This window comes from Pongo abelii, chromosome 13 (genome assembly GCF_028885655.2).
Source record: "Pongo abelii isolate AG06213 chromosome 13, NHGRI_mPonAbe1-v2.0_pri, whole genome shotgun sequence".
Classification (NCBI taxonomy): domain Eukaryota; kingdom Metazoa; phylum Chordata; class Mammalia; order Primates; family Hominidae; genus Pongo; species Pongo abelii.
The window spans coordinates 52,770,634-52,796,367 of NC_071998.2; the positions used below are offsets into that span (position 1 = coordinate 52,770,634).

Consider the following 25,734-nt stretch of genomic DNA (forward strand, 5'->3'; position numbering starts at 1 on the left):
CCCCGTCTCTACTAAAAATACAAAAATAAGCCGGGCATGGTGGCAAGCGCCTGTAATCCCAGCTACTTGGGAGGCTGAGGCAGGAGAATCGCTTGAACCCGGCAGACGGAGGCTGCAGTGAGCCAAGATTACACCACTGCACTCTAGCCTGGGTGACAGAGCAAGACGCCGTCTTAAAAAAAAAAAAAAAAAAAAAAAAGAGGCTGGTAAACTGAAGGAGACAGACAGATGTTTCTCAGGCACAGTAGCCAGGGAAAAAAGAGCAGTGGGCCATCACTTGAGCTTTTGGAAGACAAAAGAGAAACAGGGAAGCACAATGCTATACATGCTATATAAACAGAAGGAAAGAATTTCAGGGAGGAAAGAGTGACTATTCAAAACTGGTGGGATTGTGTCCCAGGCTTTGCTGCATGCTGGCTGGCTGAATTTAAGCTACCAATTATCATTTAGGGTTCATCAAGAAAACAGCAGCCACCCTATATATTCTAGTTGCAAAATACTTGGCTATACAAACTACTCTTGCTTACTGCTTTCAGATTCTACAGGGGATTATGTATAAAGAAATGACTAAATAAAAAAATTGGGTATCTATCCAGAAAGTAATTTGGAGGTATGAGAAGCGAACATGGAATTTAGGTGTGTGGGAACTAGAAGAGTCAGACACCTGGATAACAGTAAAATGTAGCTAGATGGCAGAGGAAAAAGAAAAAGACACAAACACCTGTTTGTGCAAAACAAAACAGCATGACTGGGGATTGCATACACTAAAACACTTCAAAAGACCTTAAAGGCATTTACTGTAATTCACCACAATATGAGTAATGTTTATAATGACTACCTTAAGTTTTAAGATGGTAGATTTCACATTTCATACTAATTCATTAAAAAAGTACACTTCTCTTTTCTTCAGTGAGTGGGTATTATCAGTATCCGATCTTAGTATTCAACACTTTCTGATAATGTTAAAGATGACTGCAACAGCACTCTCAGGCAACTTTAATAAAGCTTTCAGAAAAAGCAAGGGCTACCTGTATGCCCAAAATCCTAAATTTGAAGGAACCCCAAACTCAATCTCTTACCCTAAAGAAACCCCTGGCAGATGATTCTCTAAGAGAGTTTCAGTAACAAGGAGCTCACTCTCATGGAGAGACTATCTTGCTGTTGAAGAGTTTTCACTGTTACTACTATTTTTTTTGAAAACTTTAGTATTAAATGAAAACTTACTTTGCTCTAGCATTCTTTGTCTTCCCTCTATGGTAATCAGTCAATTTTAACTTCTTAATCTGCTCTAGCCAAATTAAGCACCTTCTCTTTGTAAAAGGCCCTCTCAAAATATGGTATCCAGGACTACTGATGCCACTGGTTGCCTACTCTATCTGGGATATATAAGAGTCCTTTTTTAAATATGAAAACTTTAAACATAATTAAAAGTATGGAGAATAGTATAATGAAATTTCACACTGCCATCATCCAGATTCACAATTATCAAGATATTCCTTATGTGCTCCATCCATCCCTTATTTTTTTTTCAGTTTTGTCAGAGTATTTTCAATTAAGATATGCTACCCATTTTACTTCTACATATTTAATATGCGTTCCTAAAATATATGGGCATCTGCTTACATAGCTACAATGCTAGCATCACATCCAATAAAATTTACAATTATTCCCTACTTTCTCTTTCCATTAGTATTTAAATATCCCTAATTGTTTCAACAGTGTCTTTTCATAGCTGGTTTGAATGAAGATACAAATGAGCTTACTGACTTGGTTCTGCAGGGTAGTGATTACCACATTTGCCTCACAAATGACTTTTACCCACTGCATTTGGTTTTTATGGCTTCAAAGTCTTATTTAATCTAGAAGATTCACTCCTTCTTCCCCCACGTTAGTGACTTGTAGCTGTCCAACAGAATGTCTTGTATTCTGCTTCCTTGTGGTGGGGAAGATGTCTCTCTATACTTGATTTGATTTGGGTTCAAGATTTTTGGCAATAATTCTTGTGAACTTCATGTTATATCACCTCAAGAAGCATACCATATCTGGTTTTCCCATTTTTAGTGATAAGATTGATTAGTTCCTCAGGACTGCAAAAATGATTTTTAAATTGTCACTTTTTTTCACACCTTTTATCTAAACTTCTGTAAAACAGTATATTCCCTTATCAATTAGGACTAACTGGTTACCATTAAATATGGTTTGCAGAGGAAATGGGAGCTATATTTTAAAGGAGAAAACCAATTTTACCTATAGAAGGGAGACCAAGGCCGAGCACGGTGGCTCATGCCCTTAATCCCAGCACTTTGGGAGGCCGAGGTGGGCAGATCATGAGGTCAAGAGATTGAGACCATCCTGGCCAACATGGTGAAACCCTGTCTCTACCAAATATACAACAATTAGCTGGGTGTGGTGGCGTGCACCTGTAGTCCCAGCTACTTGGGAGGCTGAGGTGGGAGAATCGCTTGAGCCTGGGAGGCAGAGGTTGTAGTGAGCAGAGATTGCACCACTGCACTCTAGCCTGGCGACAGAGTGAGACTCCATCTCAAAAAAAAAGAAAAAAGGAAAAAAAAAAAGAAGGGAGACCAAGATGCTTAAGATGCTTAAGGGGTCTAGAACAAACATCACATGAAATAGTTGGAGATATGGAAGTATTTAGCATGCAGATAAGACGACAGAGAGGTTTGAGGAAAGAAGGAGAAGCCAAGGAATGACAACTGTCTGCAGATATTTTAGGGGTCATCATGTGGAAGAGGGACTAGCTTTTACAATTTTACAATGTCTTCTTACAAAGAATAGAGAACTGGGATAGAAGGTAACAAAATCGATTTTAGATTCATATAAGTAATATTAAATTCCCTATAACTGGATAGTCTAGTCTAGTCTGTTTTCTAATTATTTTATGGAGTGTTGAGGTTTGATCGAAGTGCCTCGATAGGAAGTAAAAGACAGACTGCCCAGACAGGGATGACAAATAAATCTACATAGAATTTTCCTCTGACAGTCAGTTCCCAGTTGACATGAAGTTTAGAAACCACTGAAATAGAAAGTTATGCAACGTGGGTCCTGGTTGCCCTACTTCTTACCCTGTTACTTTACCGAGAAACTATGGGATTATACTTTCTCTTTCCTCATAATTAACTAATTATAAAGCCCTTGCTATTCTATACTCATTCTACTTCTTTCCATATCCTTTTTCACTGCCCAAGTTCAGACTGTGAACACCACTGACCTAGATCATTACAATGACCTCCCAGTTGCTCTCCCTACAGTAGTTTTGTCTTACTCCAGTTCATTTTCCTCCTTACAGTAAACATTATAAACCTTAGATCTAATAATACCTACCTTAAAACACTAGACTTAAAGTCTAAAATTATCAATATTATCTACAAGACTCATATCCTCTTTCACTTTCCATGTCCCAGTCACTCTAACATTCTTCCAATTCCCTGAGTGTGTCATGTTCTGCCTTGTCTATATGGGCCTTTGCACTACTGTTCCTTCCACCTGAAAATCCATCCCCTCTTAACTTAGATAATCTCCACTTATTCTCCTGGTTTTAATTTAAATGATACAGAAATCTCTGATTGTTCAGACTATAATAGGTTTTTGTTATACGCTCTCACAGTAATGTATACTACTTTTTGGTACACATAACAGGAACAATTCATTATGTATGTAATTATTTATTTAATGCCTGAGCAGAAACCATGTCTTTTTAATTTGCCACTGCAACCCAGCATTCTCATATAAGGTACATTTTAGACACTTAGTATTTATTTGCTGAACAAATACTTCCTAATATGGACTCAAATACTAAAAACAGAGGTGTAAACTCCAAAGACCTTTGATAATGGAATGGTACCTGCTGTGGCATTTTCAAGGTGATTCCATTCTCTGTACTCACTGATGTCAGAGTGACAGATACCACCAGGAAAGGGTGAGGAATGTAGCGTGACATGGAAACCTCCTGAAGAACTTGAATACCAGCAGTAGTATTTGGACTGTAAAACCAAAAGAAACCCACATACCTCAACAACAATGCTAATAAGATTTTCTTTCTTTTCCACTAGTAATAGTATTAGATTTCATGCTTATGGAAGACTCAGATGTCTTACTAACTATCATCTTTCTCTCCATATATCCTTCGATCAGGAAGTTGGCAAGGTTGAGGGGAACCACAGAACATATATGGGGATGAGAGAGAAAGAAAGGGAGTAACAAATAGGAGGGAAGACGAAAACTAGGGAAGAAGCTATAAGAATACAAATATTTAAGGGGAAAAAACTAGTGGGTTGAGAAAGAATGATGGTTCAATCATTGAGGCTAGTGAGATGTCTTAATTTTTATCTTGCATTACTCCTCAATCACTGTGCTGTTTCAGTAAATACATTGTATTTACTGAAGTAAATTCTATTTACTCAGTAGAGTAAATAGAACTCAAGAGGTGTGGTCTAAATATGTTGCAAGTAGACCAGATGCCAATACAAATATAAGGCAACGTGCAGCAGCAACAACACTGCTGATTTTTTACTGCCCCAGACTACAGCCATCTAGCTCAGTGGAAATATAAGTCAGTTTGCTAAGGACATGCTTCCTACAGTCTTAAAGTTGCAGAACTCCTTCAAATTCCCACCAAGTATTGAGAGCACCAGGAGAGTCAGTAACCATTTATTTTTACGGTTGTGAAAAAAATTTAGTATCTAAGGGTTTACCTCATCCCAAACTAGATTTTTTTCAAATGACTCCAGGAAGATAAGCTAAAGAAGTTAGTGTAGGATATTTCTTTTTTCTTAGCTATTATATCAATATCACTAATTAAAACTCCTTGCTTTTTATTTTACCTCTAACAAAAACAAGATTGAATATAAAAGTGGAATAACTGTTTTGAGAAAACAAAAACTACAAAAGAGAAACGTGGTAAATAGGAGCAAAAAGTGACTTCTCATATGCCAGATACTTACCCATCAGATTTTCTTTCAATACTGTAAAGGCATATTGAACAGTCTGCTCTAAATACTATTACCATGTCCTGGAAGACACTAAGCAGTAATGTTTCTGCTTGTGCTTTGGTGACATGAGCAAAGGCATTGTCCAGATTTGATGTTCGCAAATATACTCTAAGCTGAAGAAAACAAAAATAAAGAAAATTATAAAAACAAGATAACTACTAGGGATGACCAAATACTTTAAACATGCTATTTTTATCTTCTGACTTTTTTTTTTTTAGTAACAGGAGTTAAAAGAACTATCTAAGCTTTAACAATAAATGGATTATGTTTACATATTTTTGCAGACTAGGCTCATTCTATGAGTAAGCAAAAAACGAAGTGATCAAAACTGAATGTACTATTATAAAATATTCCTGTTAGACCTGCTTTATTTATTTATTTATTTATTTATTTAAAGACAGGGTCTCACTCTGTTGCCCAGGCTGGAGTGCAGTGGGCATGATCTCGGCTCACTGCACCCTCCACCTTCCGGGTTCAAGCAATTCTGCCACCTCAGCTTCCCAAGTAGCTGGGATTACAGGGGTGTGCCACCACACCTGGCTAATTTTTGCATTTTTAATAGAGATGGGGTTTCACCATGTTGGCCAGGCTGGTCTTGAACTCCTGACCTCAGGTGATCCACCTGCCTCAGCCTCCCAAAGTGCTTGGATTATACGCATGAGCCACCGCACCTGGCCTAGACCTGCAGATTTAGACCTGATACATAATGAGACCAGCTGTTTCTCAAAACAAAAAACCAGATACAGTAGTCTCTCTTATCCATGGCTTTGCTCTCCACAGTTTCAGTTATCTACAGTCAACCATGGTCTGAAAATAGGTGAGTAGAGTATACTAAGATATTCTGAGAGACCACATTCATATAACTTTTATTACGATATACTGTCATAATTGTTTTATTATTAGTCATTATTAATCTCTTACAAATTAAACTTTATCATAGGTATGTATGTATAGGAAAAAAGATAGTGCTATATAGGGTTCAGTACTATTAACAGTTTCAGGCATCCACTGATGGTCTTGGAATGTATCCCCCATAGTTAAGGAGGGGTTACTGTAAATCAGTAACTAAATAAATCTATCTCTGAGGACAGCCATTCTTATATCATGAAATTTTTTGCTTTTAACTCATTTTCAAACTCCATAGAGAATGTCTGACAGCTAAAATTCTTAGAAAAGGTTATCTTAGAAGTCTCAATTGTCACTTAAGAATTTTTTAAAGTAATAACCTGAAAAGAAAATCCCACTACCTAAAAGAAGCTACATTCTTGATTAAAAAATAAAATGTTTTCTTCAGTTTTCACTAGACTGTTTTCTATATAAAATTAAATCATGCTTAATAGCTTTAAAATATAAAAGTCTGTTATTTCTGAGAGAAAAAACTTACCTCTTCTTGACGGTCATTTATGTTGTAACACGCAAGGACCATAAAATCATTCCACCAGGCTAAGCCACCTGTCACGATCATATTTTGCTCCTTAAAATAAAAAATTTTAAAAAAATTTACCTTATGCTACCAGAAATTATAACAAAGTAATATATTTATAAAAATTCTTACCCAGACAAAGCTCAAATTATTATTATTTTTTGAGACAGTCTCACTCTGTCACCCATGCTGGAGTGCAGTGACTCGATCTCAGCTCCCTGCAACCTCCGCCTCCTGGGTTCAAGTAATTCTCATGTCTCAGCCGCCTCCCAAGTAGCTGGGATTACAAGCATGCACCAACACACCTAGCTAATTTTGTATATTTTGTAGGGACAGGGTTTCGCCATGTTGGCCAGGCTGGTCTTGGACTCCCAGCCTCCAGTGATCCGCCTGCTTCAGCCTCCCAAAGTGCTGGGATTACAGGCTTGAGCCACTGCGCCCAGCCAAAGATCAAATTATTTCTGCTCTTACTCTCCCTCTCTCCAGTGATAACTCTGGAGCCTTTATTAATAATGATCCATATCCTATTTTTAAAAATAAATATTTCTTTAAGAAGGCAAATATAGCATTAAAAATAACTGGGTGCTACATAGCATCATCATTCTAACACCCATTAGGGCTTAGTGTAAATTCTGGCTTAATCACTTATCAGATGAGTAACTGAATCCTAGTTTGTGTTTGTGTTTACATCAAAAGATGAGTAACAGTAGTGCCTTCACTGGGTTGCTGTGCAGATGAGTAAGATAACATATATGAAAGTGCCTTAAAATGCCTAACACACAATAGGCACCTAGTAAGTACTGATTTCCTTCTCTTCCAACTGCATGCGTATATGTACACACACATACACATACACACACGCACGCTCACTATCCCATATACATCACACACAGAATAGGCAGGGAATGATCTCAAATTCTGTGGAAATCTATTCTGATCACATTAGATAAACTCAAGCTGGAATGTAAGAATAAATCCTCAGGCTAAGGAATTATAGTTACCGATCTTAAAAAGAATTAAAAATAAACCAACTATTTCAACACAAGATCCTTTATCAAATATCAAGTATTTTATCAGAATCAAATCTTACATATTATTCAATATCACTTTTTTATATCTGATTTTCCTTATTTTTAATAAGTAACCAAAATTACTTAGTGATAAACTTTATAGCTATTTCATATTGTAGTTCTCTTATACTTTGAAAAATAGGTTTTTAATCTCAAAAAAGACTAACCTGGGTAATGTTTCCAAAAAGTTTCCATTTTTTGGTGAGTAAAGAGTAATGTGCAAAACCAAACTTGCCAACCACAGCAATATTCTGTCCAAGCTTATCAATAGCTGAAAACTGTTTAAAAAAAAAAATAAGAACTTTTCCTTGCAAACCTATATACTTTATTAGGCATAAAGAGCTTAGTATTGTGTCAGGCAAATAGACTATTAATAAATGTTTGCTAATTAAATATTTTAAAGTCCAAATATTCAGTTATATCTGACAAAATTATAGATGTTAATATACTAGCAATGTTACAATAGATCAAGAGTTTTATTTTTCTCAATACACCCACTGAAGGGCTCTTTCCAGAATGCCTCTTGCAGCAAATGCTAGTCAACAAAAGTTAACACCAACAAAATAACAACTCACCCGTATAGGCCAATTGCTCTCTAGATAGGTGCTGGAAATCTATAGAAAATAACACATCAGTTTGGTAAAACTTATGAAATATATTTAAACTTAAAGCATTAAGTTATCACAATATGAGATTCATCTTCCCGAACAATGTTTAAGGTGCCCCCCTAGTTAGTAGTAGAGCACTTGGAATTTACCATTTGTATATGAATCAATGTTTTACATCTTATGTTTGTTATTTCATGTTTCTAGGCACCAGGCTTTCCTCTCCCTGCCCCTTGCCCCTTATGATGTTTCTGTTTGTTTTAAATATTGAATTCAATAAATACAGACTGACAAGAGATTTTCAGAGAAGGCACCCGTGAGGGCAGCTATGAAATGTGCAGATGAACAGTTTGGGTTTGCTGATATAAACCATTCCAAAACAACCTAATCTAATACAATTACAGCCTTGGAAAAAGTTCTGGTTTTTAATGGAAATATTTTTATTACTTTTACACTTTTCTAATTAAAACAGCAGTGCTCAGGCCAGGTGCGGTTGCTCACACCTGTAATCCCAGCACTTTGGGAGGCCGAGGCAGGTGGATCACCTGAGGTCAGGAGTTTGTGACCAGCCTGACCAATATGGCGAAATCACGTCTCTACTAAAAATACGAAACTGTGCATGGTGGTACATGCCTGTAGTCCCAACTACATGGGAGACTGAGGCAGGACAATCGCTTGAACCCGGGAGGCAGAGGTTGCAGTGAGCCAGGATCGCGCCACTGCACTCCAGCCTGGGCAACAAGAGCGAAACTCTGTCTCAAAAAAAAAAAAAAAAAAAAAAAACTTATAAAATTATACAATATAAAAATTGACAAAATGAAATTCTCTGTTACTTAGGTACAACCACTGGTTAGCTTTTATTCTATCTCTAAACAAACATATATATATGTACATGAAAGAGTGTATGTAAGCTATTATTTTTCTATTGGGGTATTTGACTTACTTATCTACAAGAACTTTTAATATATTACAAATATTAACTCTATCTGCAAGAAAAGGGGTTGATTTTTCCACGTTGTCTGTCTTACATCTTTGAACATGGTGTCTTTGTATCGCCCTAACAACACCTTTCAATTTAAATAATTGACATGGGATATCAATGTAGATAAAGTAAATTTTTGTTTTAATGAGACTGATCTCTCTAGCCTGCTGATTAGTTTTCATGAGCACATGCTGGAGTGGGGTGAGAATTAACAGAACCGAACAAAAAAAGAGTCTTCTGTTCTCGGAATAAGAAAAGCTTCGATTTGTTCAAATTTATTTTTCATTTTACTCTAAGAAAAGTTGTCACATATTTAAAAACTAAATGCCAAATTAAAAAGCTAAGTCAATAGCAATCAAACCCAGTAAGATTGTTTATGTAATGTGAAGACAGAATAAAAATTAAGTAAAAGCAATATGCTCTAAACATCTGTATTAACCTTGATAAAATTTGATAAAACTATTCGTTATACTTATTATCAAGTGCTTTACTTACTAATTATTTGTTATACTTTACTTATTAAGTTGACTTAAGTCAACTTAAAATCCAACTAAATCAATAGCTTAATAAATTAATAAAATTCACTATGGGCCAGGCGCCATGGCTCACGCCTATAATCCCAGCACTTTGGAAGGCTGAGGCAGGCAGATTGCCTGAGGTCAGGAGTTCGAGACCAGCCCGGCCAGCATGGTGAAACCTGTCTCTACTAAAAATACAAAAATTAGCCGGGCGTGATGGCAGGTGCCTGCAATCCCAGCTACTCGGGAAGCTGAGGCAGGAGAATCACTTGAACCCTGGAGGCGGAGATTGCAGTGAGCCGAGATTGCGCCATTGCACTCCAGCCTGGGCAACAGAGCGAGACTCTGTCTCCCTGCCCCCCAGACCCCCAAAAAAATCACTATGATGGGTAAAATTAGTTCAGAATAATGGTACACTTAAGGTAATGATTGGGTGGTGAAATAAAAGTTGAAAGCATTTTCAACTTTTTTCAGCAGTCACTCACAGCAGGAGGATGTACCTGAGTATAACTGTGCCAATCACCCATTGCATTAAAAGGAATCCTCACCTCCCTCAAACCTTGGTGTTTCATGAGTACTTATGAAACATGTGGGTGGGTAATGGAGGAGCTGGGATCTTACTGCAAAAGTGGATTCTAACACAAAGAGTTTCTAATAATGGGAACCAAAGTTAAATCTTATCAAATGATCACACTATGATCAACATCTATAAAACAATTTATTCTTTATTCTATAAAAATCTATGAAATGCTACAAATGATTTATTTTAAAAACTTAAGGTATTAAGTTTAGAATGAAGCTTTATTTTTCATGCAGTTTTGTGTCTAAAGATATTATGTATTTTCTCCAGTAGGTCAACTTTATTGATCTATGTGTCATCTGAACTCTGAGCTCTACCTCTAATGCTTGATAAAAGGGAATGGCAGAAGTAAGGAAGAGGCAGCTGATCAGTGAGAAAAAAAACCGGTCATGAAAGCACACTCAGGGCACTAAAGTCATGCCACATCACTGGAAAACTGAGTGCTAAGGTACAGGAACTCTACCCTTATCTTAGAATGTTTCAGTTTCTCTTAAAGAAACTGAATCTGCCCTCATTTGTTATTATGATTTTTAAATTTTAAAGTAACTCTGCTCAAACTCTGTCTCCTGCCTAGATTAGTTTTGTCTCTAACTAGTGAGACTGTGGGAGCCATCCTCCTAGCCGATTTGTTCTGTGCCAAATACCTGGTACACTTGATACATACTGTAGGAAGACAGCAAATAATTTATGAATGAAAGAGCCTTTAAATACTCTGTTGAAATCCTTAACATAGTGCCTGATACCCTGTAGGTGCTTATTTCCCACATTTTGTGAAGCTTATTCTTTCTAAATAGCCAAGCTAACCATCAAACCAACACCCTCAGAACACTGGATAATAGATTTATGTACCTTTCAGAAGTAAATGTTTATATCATACAAAATACTGAGCATTAAAATAAATGGCAGTCTTAGAAGGAACATGGCCTAAAACTAGGTTTGTGTTTTGTAAAATTTCAATAGTTTGTGCCCCATATGTCAACAAATGACTTCAAAAGTTTTAAAACTAATAGGTAAGAAAAAACTTTTTAAAAAGCACCTTGGCTGGTGCTTACTTTGGCTGGGTGCGGTGGCTCACGCCTGTAATCCCAGTACTTTGGGAGGCTGAGGCAGGTGGATCACGAGGACAGGAGTTTGAGACCAGCCTGGCCAACATGGTGAAACCCTGTCTCTACTAAAAATACAAAAATTAGCCGGGCATGGTGGCAGGTGCCTGTAATCCCAGCTACTTGGGAGGCTGAGACAGCAGAATCGCTTGAACCCTGGAGGTGGAGGTTGCAGTGAGCTGAGATCACGCCACTGCACTCCAGCCTGGGCAACAAAGAACAAAACTCAATCTCAAAAAAAAAAAAAAAAAAAAAAGCACCGCCTTTACTGCCAGCTACCAATCCTGCTTCTGACAAGTATGTATTTGTTTTGTGTTAGTTAAAGAAAAATTATAAGTAACATAGAATCTTCCAATCTGGAAGCTAAGGAGTATAAGGTAGCAGGTTTAAACAAACAAACAAAAAACTAGTACTCTAAATGAGAAACAGAACAAGCAGCAGAATTAGTTGGAGTTCATCTAAGCTATACAAGAAGCATACAAAGAATAAATCACGCAAACAAAATCAACTTTGACAGAGGATGTGGTCACTTATCTTAGAAAAAAGGATACTATTGTAGGGCAAATTAAACCAGGCAACTATGTTTCTTCAGGGAGTCATCATACATGGCTAAAAAGCCTAGAACGTAAAAGTTTAGCATTATATAGACACTGTATACTGCCCTATACACCACCACCATAACTGCACTGAATCACGCAGCTGGAGTGCCAGCAAAATATAGGGCAACTCCAAGTACAAACTGCCAAATAGGCAAATTCTAAGTTTTAGCTCAAGGTCAGTAGTGTATTATGTGATTTAATACTCAGTACCTCAGTTTTAAAATACATTAGATTTTTACTTTAACGTAGAGTCATGATAAAGATAAGTCTGCCACTACTCTGCTGGGTGAACTGGACAAGTCATATAACTTCTCTGATCCTCAGTTTCCTCATGTATCAAATCCAGTTGGACTTTATGATCTCTAAGGTCCTTCCAGCTTGAAAAATTCTATGAGCCCATTATAATTGTTCTGGCTGTACAAAACAATTAATGTGGCATTATTTATGTTATTTTTAAGGAAATTGATAAACTAGGTAAACTCAAGTTTTAAAAGTTCATCTGTCTAAATATCTTTAGCTATCCAAAGAACAGAATAACAGTGGAATCTTGCTAGTACCCAAAGTCCTAAAATCAGTGTTAAAATGTTTCTCTTATACGGGGTACTTCATAGATGCTTAAGAATCACAGAATCACTGAGTGTTTGAGCTGGAAGGAAATTGAATTTTTGTTATTGCCTGATCGATTTTTTAGTTCCAGACCTACCTTCTTTGATCCTCTGCTCTACTTGGCTCTCTGGTAACACAGACCTGGCTAGGCAGAACTGGCATTGATGCTAGGTCAGTGTAGAATGAATAGTTCAAAGTATGGGGAAATGAAAATAGCAGAGAAATGGCTATAGGAGAGAAGGGAGCAGTGGAAAATTTTAGTCAAGGAAGTAGCTAGTGCAGTTTTATTTAAAAATTGTTACTAATTATAAAATGGTATGTACATTGTTTGATTCTATGAATTTATTAATGTAAGTTAAGTACATTTTCTTTTAGTGTATACCACATGTCAATGTAGGAGATAATCCTTCAACCTTTCACATGACCATTTTTTGGTCTCTCATTATCTTCACTCAAAGTCAACTGAAAATAACATGGGAGCTGAAGTAGGCTAGTAGGGTAAACATATAGAGAGTCAAAGTAAGGCAAAGAATTATGGAAATAGAAACTGACTAAAAGAAACTAAGAGTGGGCTTTGATTTACCTAAAATATTTTGCTATCAAAAAGGGAAAGAAAACAGTCAGAAGACTGAAATTATGTATGCAAGTTTAAGAAACTTCAACTTACTGGTCTCCCCAAAATAATTTTACTTGGTATCAAAATTCAGAATTAATTTCCATGTTAAATGTCAGTTTATCAGAATTACTGTGAGACACTGTTAATTTAAAAGTGATATCAGAATGAATAAATAATTTGGAATACAATTAGCTAATGAAAGTATTAACAATAAAGCTCTCTACTGATCACAAGTCTGCAATTTGGGTCCAAAGTCACATGATTAACCTCAACATGGCCCCATTAGGACTGTAAGGTCAGCTGTACAGAGTACTAGCTGATGTTGCCACTTTCCATGAGATTATTACACTTTGTTTTGCCTGTGCAAATCTGTAGAGCTAAATTTATATAAAAAAAGAGGCTGAAAGTAAAATAAATAGTTCTCAATGAGAGGGCAAAACATAAACTTCTAGTTCTTGACATTATTAATGGACTTGAAGCAGGTGGGGATACACTCTACGCCAAGTGGAAAGAAAGGAGGGAGAAGACTAGAGGACAAGAACACAGAAAAGCAGAAGAGGGACATGACAAAATGGTTAAAAGGATTCTCAGTTGCCTGAAGTTAACAGATGAAATATTTAATAATCTGTTACAGGTGATATCCTATCAAAGAATAAGTCTCTAGTAATCAGTAACTAAAGATTTACCTGTACAACATGCCAATGCCGATGTCCAAGTAAAGTGCTTAATCCCTGAGACTCTAAACCTCCATCTGCAAATGGGCTCTTTTCTCGACTGGGCTTATGTTCAGAGCGTGTTGAAGAACTCCTGGGATTCTGGGTTTGTGAAGCCTCTCCACAGTTCAAGTACAAGCGATCCTCACCCTGAAGCAACACCTGCTCTTGGTTACTCTAAATGAGGGAAAGAGGAATAAAAGGGCAAAGGAGGAAAACAAATAAAAACAACTCAATATTACGCAGGAGAAAATAACACATCGATTTAGTTTTATTATAGGAAATGTACATATATCTCGATGTTGATTTTCTTCACAGAGGACAAAGACTACACAATAATCTCATGCACTGTTATAATTAGAAAGAATAGTGCTCTTAGTGACTATGAGATTTCAGCTAGAAAGCCAGTGTTCTCAAAGGTGAGTAGACTCGTTAACTACTGAAATGAGACAAAGTAGCACCCTACCCTTGTCACCTTTCCATTTTAGTCCAAATGCTGGCTTGACATAAAACTCAAGGGTGCTTTTAAATTATTATTTGGGATAGGGAAGGGGAGGGAGAAATGCTGTCTTCTTTTTGGGGATCCTTAATCTTCAAGTGGAATAATGGATCTGAGATTCAGGCTAATTTCACATTTTTTCTGGATGTTTGTAAATTTTAATTAGAAATTTGTTGTACCAAATATCCATTAAAAAGCCATTGATGGTAGGTATTAAGATACACATTTCTAACATGTAACATATACCATTACTGTATATTAGCAATATATAATAATATTAGTATACACTATTTCAGATAGAAATACAAGAAGCAGTGTTTGGGGCGGTGTTTCTAAAAGCAAGTCCTCAGACATACTTTCTTCAAGCTGTTTCTTAAAAATTCACAGTTAAATAAGCATGGGGAACACTGTTTTTCATATACCACCTCCTGGATTTTCATGATGCACATCAGCATATTTAAGCCTCTGGAGCCCTACAATCAATCTCTACAATTTTGTTTTACCTTTATTTGACACTTATATGGAAACAAAACTTTTAAAAAATCCTGTGGAACTGCTACTAATATCTCTCATAAGTAGTGCCTGGAGGAACACACTTTGGGAAATGCTATTCAGATAAAGACTAAATTACTCAAATTATTTAAATAAATATATAAACATTGCTTTCCGTCAAATTGCTTATGACCCTTTTAAAAAAATAAGACCAAAGAAACACAACCCATTGAGAAATAAAATTTTGGTATAAATTTAATATAAATTAAAAAGAAACACAAGAATCACAGAAAAGAAGATAATATGCCAATTTTAGAAGTATACACCATACATATGTCATAAAGAAGGGTCTGAACTTCTAACATAAAAGACACTAAAAAATCAGAGCTTTAAATATACTTACCATACAAGGGTTTACAGTGAGTACACTCTTAATAAACTGAAATAACAGGATGCTGGGCTGTTTAACTACACTCCCGAGGTCAGACTCAATTTCAGTGTTTTGAGAACCAAATCCGCTGATTACCCACAGGTGATAGCCTTCTGCACCCCAGCTCTTAGAGAGAAAAGGAGGGAGAAAAAAAGTCAGAGCAATAAAAGGCTTTTGTATCCCTTTCTAGCTTCAATTATTCAAATTCTGAAATAGCCAATGACAGCATTATTAATGATTTGTGAAGGTTGGAGAAACCGTGATAACACAGACAAGAATCACACCTTCAGTTACCTCTTAACTAACTCCAGAGGAAACCATCATCACTGCTCTCTATCTACAAAAGTGAAAACATTACCTACCATTCTTAATGCCAATTGCAAGGTCTTATCCTAAAAATACCTACTGTGCTCTGTAACTTCTCTATTGCTTTAATTTAGCTGCCTCTCAAATACAAAGAAATTCCTTAAAGAAGACACCCCAGGTTACCCAGTAGAAGCCTGGCAAAGAAGCCCCTACAACAGATGCAGTTTTGTATGGAGCAAAAAACATTGGATTGGAAGCTGTGAGACTAGAGTTTTCATTATAGCTTGGCTTTTTGTATATATTACCTTGGCCAAGCTGTCTGGTTTCTCAGGATATAAGTTTTTTCCTCTGTAAAATGAGAAGGTTCAAATAAATTCCTCCAGAACCATTCAGTTTTAATATTCTGTAACTAGACTCCATGATAGTATTTTTAAAGATTAGTGATTCTCAATCTTCAAGCCAAGAAAATGGTAAAGGGGCAGGGGTAGCCCATGAATTGTTGCAAAATTTCAAAAGTTTAATAGAACTTTTATGTTTTCCTATGATAAAGCTGCCTAGGTTTTAACTAAAATGCTTAGATTCTTAGTTTGTGGTTAAAATATCAACTTAGTGAGATGGACAACACTGGTTCTTGCATGCCATTCAGAAGCACTGATTGGTATTTATAGAAATGTGTGGCTGAAAACTTATTTTAAACTATGGAGGTGGGCAAAGACATCAGAAGGGGTCCTTGGTGGTGAAAGGTTGGGAACCACTATTTTAGGCAACCATGGTGGTTTTAATTCTACAAGAAACTCAAGATCAGAAGAATGTCTTCCTCTGTGGAGCAAGAGAGAAGGGAAGCGACAAGCCTCATAGTCACTAATTTAAAAAGGATGGTACGCAGAGGGGCTATAGCAAGAAAAACTTTTTATGTAAAGACAGGGGTTATATCTCTGTTTTCTACAGAAACCCTTGAAAATAGGTAAAAAATAAAAATACAGGTTGAGCCTCCCTAATCCAAAAATCTGAACTGCTCCAATAGCTGAAACTTTTTGAGGGCTGATATGACACCACAGTAAAAAAATTCCACACCTGACTTCATGTGATGAGCTGCAGTCAAAATTTTGTTTTATGTACAAAATTATTACAAATTCATTACATTAGCTTCAGTCTGTGTGCATAAGGTATATATAAAACATAAGTGAATTCTGTGTTTAGACTTGAGTCCCATCCCCAATAATGTATTTGCAAATATTCCAAAATCCAAAAAGTTCCAAAATCTGAAACAGTTCTGGTTCCAAGCACTTTGGTTAAGGGATACTCAACCTGTATTGTTTACAACAGTGACTATAATTCTCTTTGACATACATCTATGTAAAGTTTTAAAAATATGCTCAAGGCACTGTGTACATATATATAGATATATAGATACAGATATCCTCAAGTAATGCACAAGTGCATGTCCTCCAGGAAAAATGCCCAATGAGCATTTCACCTCATGTTAAAAGCAAGCAGGCCATGAGAAGACACATACAAAAAAGGCCTCATCTGAACAGTCATTATCATCATAAAGATGACAGGGGTTTGCTGGCCACATCTAAACAAAACGCAAATATTGAAAACCAGGCAGCCTTCCAATTAAAAAAAGACTTTCATCAAGCAAGAACTGTATAATGAAGAGTCTGCTGAGACTAAAATAGTTTTGTGATTTTATCAGATCAACATGAGTGAAAAAAGGGGGCCAGCCTGGGCAACATGGCAAGACCACGTCCCTACTAAAAATCAAAAAAAATTAACTGGGTGTGGATAGTGGCGTGCCTAGAGTCTCAGCTACTTGGAAGCTTGAGGCAGGAGGATCACTTAGAGAGGCTGCAGTGAGCTATGATCTGCCACTGCTCTCCAACCTGGGTGACAGCACAAGACCCTGTCTCAAAAAATTAAATAAATAAAAATGAGTGAAAAAAGGGAAGAAAAATCCAAGTTTTTTTAATACCATGCCAGTTTTTTATAGAAAGTACTTACCATAGAGTTGATCTTAAGGGGATCTTTTTTGGTGCCATCAGACCTATAACTGAAACAGAACAGAAACTAAATATAATACAGCCTTCCAATTACATATAATACACATAAAATTTAGTGTTTTTTAAAAAATCAAACGGATTTTGCTCCTTCAAAATAGAAATACATAATAATGCATGAAATACAAAACTGTGGGTTAATACACCTAGGTGTATATATCTCTCAGCCACATTTTCCGAGGTCCAAGTGACTTCTTGCCAGAGTTATGCAGCTTTTAAAGGTGTGCTCATTTCATCAGAACTGAGGTTCAGGGTAGTATATGAAGTGGGCAGAGATACCAACCTACTCCTATCAATCACTGGGCTAACCTACATTAACCCAATGAGATAACGTAACTTTCTACTATTTATGTACATGCCTTACCACCCTCATTAGATTATAAACTACCTAAAAGCAGAACCATGCCTGATTCTGCTCTGTGTCTAACATGCTGTCATATATACAACAGGGGTTCAATAAATAAATACATTTTTATGGAATGAGATGTACATTTTTAAAAAAATGAATGTTCAGAGAATCAGTATATTTGAACAGATTATGAACTTTGCAAATTGTTTTAAGGTAAGAGTCAAGGCAAAAAGGGAAGTTCTGACAAGGTTTTTGTATGCATGCATTGTGAGAAATAATGGAGTTATTTTATCTAAAAATTGTCTTTTTTGACTTACGCAAAATCTCCTCCAAGTGTACAAATCAGCTGTGCCCCAAACACACTCCATAAAGAAAGGCCTCCATATTCCCAGGTCACTATTACAACACTATTGTCAGGAGACCATCTCATCAATTTAACAGCTCCTGTTTTATTCCAAATGTCTGTTAGGAAATAGTGAGAAGAGTTAAAAATAAATAGTTGCTTCAGAAATACTTTTTTTTTTAATACAATCTATATTTTCAAATCTAAATGAGTAGAAAGGTATGACTGCTTCAAAAAATAAATCCTGCTCATTTAGGACTACTTAAAATTAGTAAGGCCATTAGTTTTGTCCTGATCTAAGCAGAACAAACTCAGTGCACAGGTGATTTGTAAGAAGTGAAAGCTGTTTCTAGTCACTATTAGCTTGATTAACTTATAGCTGTGTAATCTTAAAAGTCTTTGGCTTTGTATAAATCAGTTTCTGTAAAACAAGGATAAGGTTACAGTAAAAGCTGTCTTTAGAAAAAAACATATGCAGGCCTTAAAAAAAGCTACACAGTAAGAATGATTAAAAAAAGTAAGGAGCAAATTTCTATTTCTGGAAGTACAGCAAATGACACCCTGAATGACTTCCACACTGAAAAAAACAAAGATGTTGAATAGAATACTTAAATCCTCAAAACAATCAAAAATACTGAGACAAAGTGCTTGTTCCCTGAATTTTTCTGCCAAACCCTGGAGACCTTGACTTCTACCTCTGATGATTCACAGCATGTTAGGAACAGGAGATAAAGCTCAGAGCTTGCCCAAGACAGGTAATCTAACAAAAGATACCCATGTAAAGCTGGGACTACAATAGACTATATCCATGGTATGGTATAAGAGAGAATGAGAAAAAAGCCTCTGCCATGTAGGAAAAGAATTAGCAAGGAACACTTTCATGTTTCATCAGTGGAAGTGAATGGAAAATAACACTCCCTTGATAATCTGAAGCCACAAACCCTCACTCTGATTTGTAATTTGTGCAATTTAATGTGGTTCAAACAGAGAAAACAATGCAAAGGGTTACAGACTGATGTAGTGCTCCCAAGTGACCAGCGGAAGCAAAGACATTTAAATCCTCTCTGGAAAAACTCAAATGTTATCCAGTTCTCAAAGCGCTACACACACAAAAAAATACGCTTCAAGAAAAACAATCGGCTCTCAGTCAAAAACCCTAAAATACATACACAAATGAGCAAGAACCCAAAGAATCAAGACATGGCAGAAACAGACTCAGAAAGGCTTCAGATTTTGGGATTAACAGACACAGAATATAAAATAACTGCTTTTTATAGCCAATGAAATAAAGGAGAAGACTCAAACAAGGAGCAGGATGCATACAGATTGGAAAAAGAGCTAAAGAAGCCTTTAAATAATAAAAAATACAATAACTGAAATTAAGAACTTGATGGACAGATCAAACAACATATTAGGCATAACTGGAGAGGATCAGCAAACCAGATGGAGAAAAAATTTCTAGAATGCAGTCTAGAGAAACAAAATTAAAAAAAATTTAAAGTTAGGTTAAGAAACATGGAAAAAAGTATAACGTATATCTGAGTTCCAGAAAATAGATTAGGGGAGAGGAATATTTAGAAAGATTGGTTGAGAATTTTCCAGCAATAGTTCAAAGACGTAAATCTTCATCCAGCAAGCCTGAGTCTCAAGCAGGATTTGAAAAACAAACAAAATTCTTCACCTTCCACATCACAGTGAAACTGCAGAAAGCCAAAAACAAAGACAAGATCTGAAAGGTAGCTATAAAGACCAATCTCTTGAAAAGAGAAGACAACTTGACAGATGACCTCCCAATAGCTGCAATGGAAATCCAATGACACTGGAACAAATTCTTCAATGTATAAAAAGAAAATAACTGCCAATCCAAATCAGCATACCAAGTTAAACTATAATTAAATCACACGGGCAAAATAAGTACATTTCAGACTCCCCCAAAGTAGAGTTTACCTTCAAAAAACTTCATTAAAAGTAATTCCAAGGGATGTATGGTCTCTTGCCAGGCAAGAGACCAGAAAATGGTCTCAAGAAGAAGGTATGAGTTGGTAAAAGATATGGTGGGCAAAAATACTGGTATAAATGTGGGTAACACTAAGTCAACATGAATAGTTAAATATCCTAATTGTGATGGTTAACACTGAGTGTCAACTTGACTGAATTGAAGGATACAAAGTATTAATCCTGGGTGTGTCTGTGAGGGTGCTGCCAAAGGAGATTAACATTTGAGTCAGTGGGCTGGGAAAGGCAGACCCACCCTTAATCTGGGTGGGCACAATCTAATCAGCTGCCAGTGAGACTAGAATATAAGCAGGCAGAAAAATGTGAAAATAGAGACGGGCCTAGCCCGCCAGCCTACATCTCGTGTGCTGGATGCTTCCTGCCCTCAAACATCAGACTCCAAGTTCTTCAGTTTTGGAACTCGGACTGGCTCTCCTTCCTCCTCAGCCTGCAGATGGCCTATTGTGGGACCTTGTGATCATGTGATCATTTATTAATACTTAATAAACTCCCCTTTATAAATATGTATGTATCTATTCTATTAGTTCTGTCCCCTAGAGAACCTTACTAATACAGATATTGGTACCAGGAGTGATTCTAGAGGAACAGAATATTAAGGATAGAGTTCCTTCATTGGTTTTGGGGTTTCTAGAGTTGGCTGCCTAATATCATTAGACCCCAAAATGCTAAGGACTCTATTTCTAATAGTATGCACTGATAGTCCTTGACATGAACTGTTTATATAGAGTTATGCAAAATAAATGAATTTGGCACTCCTGATTCATTGCTTATGAGATGCAAGGAGTTTAGTGACTCTATACATAACACCTTTGACCATATGTGGAGAATCAAGGAACATAATGAAGCTAGTTGGTTACTCCTAAGTTCAGTGAACAAGGTGATAAAAGAAAATGATGAACTCAAGGATTCTATCTCCCAGAAGCAGATACTGAGCCTCAAATCTGCTAAGATTGCCCTGAGTGAGGGTCTTATCTCCTATACAGAAAGAGCTAAAATTGTGGAAACATAGAGACAAACTCTTATCATTTGAGTGGCTGATCTACAACAAAAGGTGCATGCACAGCCTCACCAGGTGTCTACTGTTAAAGTGAAGGCATTGATTGGAAAAGAATGGGACCCTGCAACTTGGAAAGGGGATGTGTGGGAGGACCCTGATGAAGCTAGATTCAATGAGTTTGTAAACTCTGGTGAACCTTTTTTTTGCCAGAAGAAACAGCTTTCCCCATCCCCAATAGTGGCAACATCCCCTCCTGGACCCATGCTGCCATTAGCCCTTCCACCTTTGTCTGAGGAGATAAACCCTGTGCTGCCTGAGGCAACAGTGATGCCCTCCCCTGAGGCAGTTGCCAGGCAAGATAACGTTGATTCTCCTCAGGAGCCACCCCCAACACCTCTGTTTGCTTCTAGACCTATAAATAAAGTCCTGGCAGGCCTCTAGAGGTGAGGTTGAGAGTATGACCCATGAGGAGGTGCACTATGGGAACTGCTTGAGTTTTCTAATTTACATAAACAGAAATCTGGAGAACAGGCACGGGAATGGATATTAAGGGTGTGGGATAATGATGGAAGGAACACAGAGTTGGATCAGGCTGAATTTATTGATTTGGGTCCACTAAGTAGGGACTCTGCATTTAAAGCTGTAGCTCAGGGAGTTAAAAAAGGTTCTAATAGTTTATTTGCGTGGTTAGCTGAAATATGGATTAAAAGATGGCCCACTGTGAGTGAGCTGGAAATGCCTGATCTCCCTTGGTTTAATGTAGAGGAAAGGATCCAAAGGCTTAGGGAGATTCAGAAGGTGGAGTGGATTAGTCACTTTAGACCTACTCATCCCAGCTGGGAGGGTCCAGAAGATATACCCTTGACTGATGCCTTGCAAAACAGATTTGTAAGGGCAGCAGCTACATCTTTGAAGAACCCTATAATTGCACTTCTCTGTATGTCAGATCTAACAGTGGGAACCTCAGTCACTCAACTACAAAATTTAAATACAAAATGGGAATAACTGGATCCAGAGGCAGCAGGGGCCAAGTGGCAGCAATCAACTATCAAAGGCAAGGTGGGCATAGCTACTGTAATGGACAGCAGAAGCAAAGCGGCAATCAGAATAGTCTGACTTGTGTAGAACTCGGGCATTGGCTACTTAATTATGGTGTTCCTGGAAATGAAATTCATAGGAAGCCTACTGCATTCCCACTTAATTTATACAAGCAGAAAACTTCAAGGTCGAATGGACAAAATACTAATTTGAATTATTAAAACAGAATCACGGCCCCTCAATCAATTTCCAGACTTGAGCCAGTTTACATACCCAGAGCCCCAGTATTTGACCTATTGCATGACATGTACTGTTTAACTTAAAATCAGCATCTGCTACACATGGCAATACCAGTACATTAAAAATGTTTAAAAAAAAAAAAAAGACTCACCAGGATACTGTTTTGCTGTTAGCTCTAATTTATGAGATAACAGCATGGCTCCAGTGCTGTTATCTATTGTATAGACCTGCACAGAACCACTGTGAAAACAACAACAAAAAACTTTTAGTGAAAAAAGACAAATACAAATAGAAAAAGCATTATAGAACTCTTCTGTTTTGCTGGTGGGAGTGTAAACTAGAACAAAACCACTTTGTCAATAAGTTGCAGTCATCTGATAAATTTGAAAAAAGGCATATTCTAATCTAGCAATTTCACTTCCAGATAGATCCCAGAAATTATTGTCTAATGTTTACTAGAGATATGTACAATGTCCATTGTACTATTGTGATAATTTTTAAAAAAGGAAATGACCTATCTAGCAACATGAGGAAAAAAATGAACTTTTATTTGGCTATAGTACATATGGTGTAGCAATATTATACCATACAGCACTGAAAATGAATGAACTTTAGCCACATGGATAGCGAATACAGTTAACCCTTGAACAACATGGATCTGAACTGCATGGGCCCACTTATACGTGTATTTTCTTCTGCCTCTGCCACCCCTGACATACCTCCTTTTCCTCTTCCTCAAGCCTACTCAACATGAACACAGTGACAATGAAGACCTTTAAGATGATCCACTTCCACTTAATCAATAGTAAGTACTTAATTTCTTCCTTATAATTTTCTTAATTTTTCTCTAGCTTACTTTATTGTAAGAATACAATATATAATATTAATATATATTAACATAAAAAGTATGTGTTAATTGACTATATTGTCAGTAAGGTTTCCAGTCAATAGTATGCTATTAGTAGTTAAAAGTCTTGGGCGACTCAAAAGTTACACGTAAATTTTTCAACTGTGTTGGGGGGTTGGTACCTCTAACCCCTGGGCTGTTCAACGGTCAACAGTATATACGTTTAAGATATAAAATATATGTATACACACACATGTGTGTGTGTAAAAGCATAGCAAATATAAACATACATATTTGATATATATAGTAGATATACAGTATTAATAGTAAATATATTTGTGGTAAAAATACAACAAAGAGTTAATGTATACAAATTTCATATTAGTGATACTCTGATGGAGAAAGGGGAGTATCAAAGAAGAGGGGTAAACAGGAGGCTTCATCAGCACTGGTGATGTATTATTTCTTACGTTGGATGGTAATTTATAAACATTGTATTTTTAAAATATATATGCTTTTTTGTGTATATGGTATATATAATTACTTAATTTAAAACATCTTTACAAGGGTCAAATTTATGAAGGGCCTAAAGCCAAAAGTAAAATCTCTGTAATACTTCTAAGCTACATTTCAAAATTGAACTACAATGATAACAGAAAAGTCTCATTTCTGCTCATGGTATATTCTCAATTCAAAAATTTAATCCACATTCAGCATTTGAAAATGAGGCTCCTGCTTTACATTACTTATGCAACACTTGCAGTGAGAAAAAGAAACAAATGTTGTTCTTAAAGGCACTTTTTAATCTAAGAATGCTTTTGCACATAATAGGATGACACTGGTTTATGACTGCCAGATTGTTTTTTTTTTGGTGGTAGGAGAATCAGACGGTTTCTTCACAGCAGCTTTGATCCATTCCCATCCAGGTCCTACCTCTTTTCAAGTATTAGAACTGGGACTAACTAAAAGACCTGCAATAGTAGGCTCCTTAAAGTTGTCCCACAGCTTACTGATACTCTGTTTTTGTTTTCTTTTTTTTCTTTCTGTGTTCCATTTTGGATAATTTGTTTTTCAAGTCCATTAATCTTCTCTTCTGCAATGTCTAATCTGTTGTTAGTTCCATACAATATGTTTTTCATCTCAGACATCATAGTTTTCACCTCTAGAAGTTTAATTTCAGTCTTTTTCTAATATCTTCCATGTCTCATTTTAATATTCAAGAGAGACCCTCTACAGCTCTCTGAAGTTCTCTCTTTCTGCCACCTCTTTGGTGTCTATATTATGAACTCTAGCTGCCTTGGTTTTCCCAGATTCTCTGATTTCCATGTGCTTATCTCAGCTCAGGATGTATCTCCCCAATCCTGTGCTGCAGCCTACAAACACTCAAAATAATAAAAACTAAGGGCAGTTACAGAGAGATAATTTTGTTTCTCATCTTCAGAAATCACTGTCCCTTGTTACCTTATGTTCGTGTTTTGAATTCAAAACAGCTGTTTCGTATTTTTGTCCGTTTCCTTGGCTGTATCAGGTGGGAGGGAAAATCTGATCTGTCATTCAATCATACCCAGAAGCCAAATATCTGAAAAAGATTTCTTTCCAGACTATCTGCCCAAATAGATCATCTTTTGCTGAGAGACAGCACTAAGTGGGTAGCAGGTGTTTGTTTTTGCTTTGCATCTGACAACTGTCAACTGCTAACCCTGGGTTGCTGAGCTCTAAAATGTTAGTGAGGAGTCCATGTTTTAAATATAAGAAGTAGGTTCTAAGTTACTACTTATAAAAGTCTGACAATCTTTTAGGTATTCTATAGTGCCTGTATTCTTTAAACTACTTTTCCTTCCATTTCTCACCAGCCCAATGTAACAGAAAAATATATTTTCATTAAAAAGACAGGACTTACTAACTCCAAAGCAAATCTCTGTAAGAGAGATATGGCTATTGTCACCATAAGTGATCAAATTTAGCGTCACTAATACTGAAACAACTTGACATTATTACTAAATGATACCATAGGAAGTATATATCATCACCCATGACAAAATGTGTAACCAGAATCTAGTAATACCTTTAAATATTTAGGTTAACAGGAACGTTGTTAAAATACTGATCTGCTGCAAACTGGCATCCTAAAAGGAAGCTGGCTTCTTACATGACTCTAAGGACACCAGCTATCACCTAGTGTTCAAGGCAATTAGTCTTGATAAGTGTTGGCAGATCTGGACTAGCAGACACTGGTTTGTTATGTCACACAGCTAGAATCACAAAACTTTAACCCTAACCCATGGGCATGCTA

The 25,734-nt window shown here is 36.6% G+C and overlaps 1 protein-coding gene across 5 annotated transcripts in view; it reads right to left on the bottom strand.

Moving 5' to 3' along the window:
- RIC1 (RIC1 homolog, RAB6A GEF complex partner 1) overlaps positions 1–25,734 on the bottom strand; it is a 175,228-nt gene that overhangs the window by 45,125 nt on the left and 104,369 nt on the right. For 4 of the 5 annotated variants that reach the window (XR_008509651.2, XR_002916223.3, XM_024251964.3 and 1 more), the window contains exons 8-17: positions 22,746–22,834; positions 18,278–18,422; positions 17,556–17,604; positions 15,219–15,371; positions 13,798–14,001; positions 8,078–8,116; positions 7,670–7,780; positions 6,394–6,483; positions 4,962–5,122; positions 3,863–4,001 (exon numbers count right to left, since the gene is read on the bottom strand). Coding sequence is in view for 3 of the 5 variants with exons in the window: in XM_024251964.3 (XP_024107732.2) it covers positions 3,863–4,001; positions 4,962–5,122; positions 6,394–6,483; positions 7,670–7,780; positions 8,078–8,116; positions 13,798–14,001; positions 15,219–15,371; positions 17,556–17,604; positions 18,278–18,422; positions 22,746–22,834 (1,180 nt within the window). In the remaining 2 variants the exon portion in view is untranslated. The remainder of the gene's footprint in view (positions 1–3,862; positions 4,002–4,961; positions 5,123–6,393; positions 6,484–7,669; positions 7,781–8,077; positions 8,117–13,797; positions 14,002–15,218; positions 15,372–17,555; positions 17,605–18,277; positions 18,423–22,745; positions 22,835–25,734) is intronic. The other variant, XM_024251965.3, reaches the window with a different exon arrangement.